Genomic DNA, 6,759 nt, shown 5'->3' on the forward strand with positions numbered 1-6,759 from the left:
ATACATTCTTTCTTGAATTAGGACAATGCTCAATTCTGTTTTTTGTTTATTTGCTTTTTCTTTTTATAAAAGATTCTTTCTGTTTCCCATATTTTCATATAAATTTCTTGGAATTTGGAAAGGAGTCAGGAAAAGGGGTGTGGGGAAGAGAGAAGATTTACAATTGAAGGTGATTTGAGGGACAAGGAGGAAGCCCATAAACCTCTTTGTCTATCAAAGACCAAGTGTCCTTCCCAGAATGGAGAAGCAGGGTCAGTTGGTATACATCTGTCTCACAGCTGGACTGGGATGCACTGAGCTGGGGCTGGCACAGGGATGGTGATTGCTTGCAGCTAGAAGTGGTGGCCAGGATAAGCAGTGTCAAGGGATCAACCACACCTGACAATAAAAGAAGACAAGGGCATTGCAGATGAGCAAGGTCTGTAGGAAAGAATTCCTGGATGGCAAAGACATGACATGGAATCTGATAAGGCTAGAATATGGACACTATGGACCCTGTGGCAGAAGATGAAAAGAAACAAGAAGTCTGAGGCTAGATTTTTAGATGTTCTTTGTTTTGTTTTGTTTCCCATGCTGAATATGTTGAACTTATCCGCAGGACTGGGAAAGCAGCAGTTTAGAACTTGGGGATCAACCTTGACATATTTGTAGTGGTTTCCTGGACATTGATGTTGAGAAGAGTTCCAGAAGACGGCAACTGGAAACCTTCAAACCCTCCTCTCAGTTCTTGTCCAAACAATTCCTTCTGTCTACTGCAAGAGTCATGGCCGACCAAGGTTCTTCTCCTTTCCAACTCCGCCTCCTTGCGGTCTCTTTAATGATTCATTGCTTCCATATTTCCTCCAGATCAGCCATATGAGTGACACAGCTGCTGGATCTTGGGCTAGCCACAAAATGTCTTTCTTTCTCATTAAGAGGGAAATGTAGTTTTTGTTTGGAAAAGACTTATTGGATTATGGTCTTTACTCTTTCATTTTCTTTAATTATTAATCCACCATCATCTAGCTTCTAGGTTTGTGGTTGAAATATTTGCCAGAAGTAGTATGTTTTTCTTGTTTTGGCTGTTAGGTAATTTCTTATGATTAGTGAAACCTTGCATACTTTCTTTTTGAGCTTGGAATTTAAGACTTTAATAGTTTTTTTTTTTTTTTTTTTTTTTTTTTCTCAGCCCCTCAGATTACCATCAACCTTTTTTTTTCTTTAAGTGATTGCCACTGCTTTCATCTATTTTTTATTCCTCTCTCTGAATTTGCCCCTTAGGGCCTTGAACTTGTTCTCCAAGTTCTTTATATTTTTCCTTATGAGTTACATCTTTTTCTCCTTAACTTTTTCTGTGATTGCTCTGTGTTTGGAGCTTTTCTTCTACTTGATCTTCCAAACCTCCAGTTTTTCCCACAGCACTGACCTCCCTCAAGCCTTCCTTCCCTGCAGACTTTTTAAATGTGAAAGTTCTGTTATTTCAGGAAAAAGAAGCTTTTTAATTCTATGATTCAACCTCCCTTTGGCTCTTACAGCTAGAGTTTGTTTGTGTAAGACATCTCTCTTTCCCAGGAGATCATTTCCTCAAAGATCCTCTGCCAGTTGTGGGCACTCAGTTTACACTTCCTTTTTCTGTTTATTGAGTCCCATTTGGTGTTAAATGATTCTAGGATCTCTTTTCTTGTGGAAGTTAAGTTGTTGTAATTAGCAATAGCCCACCGTAGGGTGACAGGGATTCTCATTGTTGGCTGGTGATCTAACGACCTGAAAGTTGCTGTCTCTCTCCTGGGGCCCTGGGATGTACCCTCTCTGCCTCCCTCTCCCTCTCTCTCTCTCTCTCTCTCTCTCTCTCTCTCTCTCTCTCTCTCAATATCCTCACTCTCAGTGACAGTTCTCTCCGAGGCCCCAGGACAAGCAAGAAGATACCCTGTACTTGAGTCTCCCACAGTTTTGCTGGCCCTGATTATCCACCTTGAGACTACACAGGTGTACAAATGCCACCCTCCTTCAAAGACTATTTATGAAGCAGGTAAGGCCCACATTTCTCTTCCTGCCTGTCTCACCCCAGCACAGGGCTTTGGGCCTAGCCTTGGGCCTCTGCACCAGGAATCTCTTGCTTCTCATGACTCTCAGAATTGAACACAGTACTGCTCTTTCCTTCTGGAATCTGGCAGGGCCTGAAGCTTTGCATAAAGCTGGTCTCTTTGCTCTGCCTGTTGGCTGGGTCCCAGCTACTGCTCTGCTTTGCACAGTGGGAGGTGGGAGCAGAGTGGGGAGGAAGGGCTTGCAGGGATATTGTTCCAGCAGCTCTTGGAGGCCTTCTCAGGGAAAGGAAGGAGGCCTGGTGAATTTGAAATATGATATGAGTCTAAAAAATAGAATATATTCCAAGGAAAAAGGTAATGGATATCAGGAACTGAGAATCAGTAAATTCTGTAGAAGTTGGGAGGGAGGAGAAAGAGGAGCTTAGAGGTAACAAAGACTGATGATGAGGTCCACCCTGGGACTCAGGGGGAAAGGGTGCTGGGACCAGTGATTCATAGGGAGGCTTGGAGCTGGGACAGTGAGATGACATTTATTGTGCAGAAAGTTAACTCTGGGAGAGATGTCTCTGGACAATATTACAGTAGGAAGAGTACAGCCTCTTGGATTAGGGGATATATATATAACTTAAGTAATTCATAGAATTCTTAGAGGATTGATGTGGTAAGAAAAGAAAAGGCCAAGCACCTGGGAGGCTTGCAATGAAGGCTACATTTCTTTCTCTTGTCTCTGGTTAGACTGAAAATTCTTTGAGAACAAAAACTGTCTTGGCCATCCCCATATCCCTAGCACTTAAGGTAATGCAGCTTAATACCAATTTTTGCAGTGTGGGAGGGGGTCATTTTGGATACAGATTCAGCAGAAATGGTTCAGGGTAGGGGCTGCAGGTGGTACAGTATGAAAGAGAAAAAAGTCCAGCTGTAAGCTGAGGGCATAAAACTATACCCCCCACCTCCCTGTGTTCTTTTTGTCACACCACATTTTTTCTCCATAAGACTAGAATATCAAACATCCTTTCTGCACATAATTTGCCACCAGTCAAACCATTTCCTTATACCAGTGCATATTTTTCAGGATATTAAAGAAGACATTTGGCATATGAATTATTCTAGTTTTGGACATCCATTTTATAATTGTTATCACACTCGTTATACACTGATGTTACTGTGTGATAAGGTTTGCCATGAAGATTATAAGACAGATTTTCCTTCTTGTCTCTTATCATCTGCTGAGGCATTTGGATTTACCTTACAGGCAATGGAGCATTCCTACAAGGATTATGGGCAGAACGTGATGGGGTCTGACTTGCATTCTAGAAAGAATTGAGCTAGGAACATGGAGGGTAGCTGGAGGAAGGCGTAACACAAGTCTAGAGGGTAGGACAGAGAGATGTAGTAAGGTGGAAAGTTGGAGAAAGATTTCAGAGATACTCAAAAGGTGATGCCACAGAAAACTAGCAATGTTAGAATTCTGCTTTAGGGAAAAGAAGATGAAAAGAATAAACTGAGTTTGGGATGTTCAGGAGAGCTTTCTAAGTAAAAAGAATGTTTGATTAAAGGCTGGTGCTTAGAAGTTTGGACTTTTTTTTTTTTTTTTTCTCCAAAATGCTTAGTTTTCCTTTATTTCTGCTCTTATGAATGTTTTGACCCAAAATTGCCTAAGGTAAATTGGTATTAGGCTATTGGAAAATAACCAATCTCAGAGAAACACTAAAAGTTTTCACAACTAACAGTAGTTAAGCAAGTCATTTTCACATACAAAAATCAGTTTGTAAACTAGACATTGCTAAAGAAAATCTACTTGCCCTGAAGAAAAAGAGCATGGACTGTGAAATCAGACAGTCCTTATTTTTTCTCCTGACTCTATTGGGTAATCAGTAAACTGTTCTGAGGGGTCCTCATCTGTGACTGAACTAATCATATCAATCTCATAAAAGATTTAATGATATAATTCATATAAAGAAGTAGGGGTCCTAGTGTATAATGCATGTCCCTAAAACATTACCCACTGTTATTAATTAACACTACTTTTCAGAGGTAGAAACATATTTAGCTATAGAAATTTTTTACATAAATGGCTATTACAAACATAATATTTATAGGATATAGATTTTGAGGGGTAACCTATAGCATTATCTTAATAAATTACAAATATCTGCATCAAATATTAGTATGGGAATCCAATCATTGTAAGGTTGTTAAATGATATATCATACTTTATATTCTCAAAAATTAATGCTGAATCTATCTTTACCTTTAAAATGTGACTTTGATAGTCTTTTTTCAAAACTGCAAAGATGAAAATATCAAGTTTTTAAACTCTACAAGTTAACAAAATAGAAAAAGTGGATAATAATGAAAGACTATAACCTTAATATAAAAAGGCACAATTTATTAATACAAAAGACATAAAGCAGGTAACATACATAGTCATTTAAGGTAGAAAAATGTAGATACAAACTTTCAAATCCGTTAACTGTTGGATCAAATTTGGGGAAAACACAAGATAGAGTAATTCTATACCTTAGTAAAGTTGAACAAAAATGGAACAAATTAAAAATTTTATCTTTGAGGGACTTAAATGACAATTTTGACTGAAGTATCCACATAGGAGAAGATACAGTTCACAAGGGACAGCTCAGTTTTGTTTTTTAGTAAGCAAATAAAGACATATTATTTTTCTCTTCTGTTATTTACATTAATGAAAACCCAAAGTCTGTATACAAATAGTTATTAAAATATTCATATACATATATGATTTCTTGTCAAAATGTATCCTTCTCCAGCCACAAAAACTTAAAAAGAGGAAAAAATTTTTCACCTTCCTGAAGTCTTTAATGTTTCTAAGACTATACTTTTATCTTTCTTCTCAGTATAGCTCTGGAAAAGCAGTTTGAATGCAAAGCCCCTTGACAAAATAGCTCCCTTTTAAAAGCTGTTCATTTAATATACAAGAAAAGGAAGGCCTCTGGGGAATGAGGATAAAGGAGTTAGGATTTCTAACTCCTGGGCTGAAAAATAGGATCTCAAAAAACCATTTAGTTCCCTTTACACTGCTGATTAAAACCTTCATTTTAACCTTCATTATAAATCAAGTGTGTTCATCACTAAGCTGTTTTTAAACAATTAATATTAACCTTCTTCAATCTTATCCCTGGTTCCCCTGAAAAGCAATAGTTGAATTCTATTTATTCAGTGTAATGAATCAGTGTCTCATTTAAAATAGAACGATAGAAGCCTGTCTCTATTTATGCGACATAAAAACGTCACTCTCATCTATATGCATAACGCTATGCCATAAAGAAATCACAGTTGTAAAATAATCATCTTTAACAATGTCATTTTGAAGTAACTGATAAAAGGAGAAAACAGCATGAACCATTTTAGAAAACAAATTACTGTACTTTCTAGAACAATCAGAGCAATGTGTATAATATCTCATTCAGCTGAAATCGCTTATAGAATCATGAAGAGCTGATGCACAGTTCCTGTAATTAATAGCAGGCAGTTAAGAATAGCAAATCAGTGTTTTTGGGGGGTTCCATTTTTAGAAAATAGTGGATATTTTTGTCATCTGCATGGCTTTATAGCTAGTTTAAAAATATATACAACTACACATACTGACTTTTGGAGTACACACTCGGTGACTTCTTTTCCATGTGATAGCTTTTCTGGGTCGTTCGGTGGGAAGGTATGGAATATCTGTAGCTACTGCTTTTTTCATTGCAACAAGAAACACAACAGAACAGTGCCCCTCCAGCGATCAGCACCAGTGCCGTGGTCCAGCCTATGTAGAGGGCTTCTCCCAGCTCACGTTTTTGGGCAATATCCACTATTGGGTTGTAGAAGTCTCTGATGATGGAATTGGCAACCCAGCTCACAGGGATGAGCACCACAAGGCCAGTGACAATGAAGACTACTCCAGCTGTTAGCAGGATGTAACCCTTCACCTTCTCATCGTCCCCGGTGCATCTGGTGCACTTCATGCCAAGGACTGCCGTCATGAAAGCCAGGAAGGACAGCACAGAGGCAGCACACATCAGTCCTCTGGATGCCTGTAGGTCCGGAGAGAGAGCCAGCAGGGAATCGTAGATTTTGCACTGCATTCTGATATTAGCGTGCCTCATGCAATTCATCCACAGTCCTTCCCAGAGGTTTTCAAAAACCACAATGTTGCTTCCAATGAAGGCAGACACTCTCCACTGAGGCATGATGGTGACAGCCACTGTCCCCACCATTCCAACACCACCAAGCACCAGTCCAGCGATTTGCAGGGCATAGGTAGCCATTCTCCTCCAGGATGGATTTTATCTGACTGGACTCCTGAGCCGGTAGAGCTACTCTGAAGCAAGGTTCTCTGAGTCCCAGGGGAGAAGAATTTTCCTGTAGTAATGAACTCAGGACTCAGTGGTTTTTCAAATAAGAGCTGCTGTGCTACTTCTAACCAGATTAAATGCAGTGTTGGCTGGCTGAGGTGCCCACTCACCCTCACTCCACTGACTACCGCAGGTAAACTTACAAATCAGGTGGGGCAACTTTCTCAGCCAGTAAGAGGGGGATGGTAACTCAGGTGTGTCTAAGCCTGCAAGAGATACTTTGGAACTGCTAGACCTGCACATAAACATTCTTTGTACTTCTCATTTGTCCAAGAAGACAGCAGTATATATACCTGGAGGCATAATTAGGAATGCTTGCACGATCATCAAGAAATGCATCAATCCCTTGAGATGTGAAAGCT

General features: G+C 39.5%; 1 protein-coding gene across 1 annotated transcript; it reads right to left on the minus strand.

The window, feature by feature from the left end:
- Nucleotides 1-4,392: 4,392 nt before the first annotated feature.
- Nucleotides 4,393-6,523, minus strand: CLDN8 (claudin 8). Its single transcript, XM_024752907.1, has one exon. The coding sequence runs from the start codon at nt 6,308-6,310 to the stop codon at nt 5,633-5,635; it is 678 nt and encodes a 225-aa protein (XP_024608675.1). The 5' UTR covers nt 6,311-6,523; the 3' UTR covers nt 4,393-5,632.
- Nucleotides 6,524-6,759: the final 236 nt, after the last annotated feature.

This window comes from Neophocaena asiaeorientalis, unplaced genomic scaffold, assembly GCF_003031525.2.
Source record: "Neophocaena asiaeorientalis asiaeorientalis breed wild unplaced genomic scaffold, Neophocaena_asiaeorientalis_V1.1 scaffold245, whole genome shotgun sequence".
Lineage (NCBI taxonomy): Eukaryota > Metazoa > Chordata > Mammalia > Artiodactyla > Phocoenidae > Neophocaena > Neophocaena asiaeorientalis.

Coding starts and splice junctions, on each gene's coding strand:
- CLDN8 (XM_024752907.1), bottom strand. CDS start 6,310: ATGGCTACCTATGCCCTGCAAATCGCTGGACTGGTGCTTGGTGGTGTT.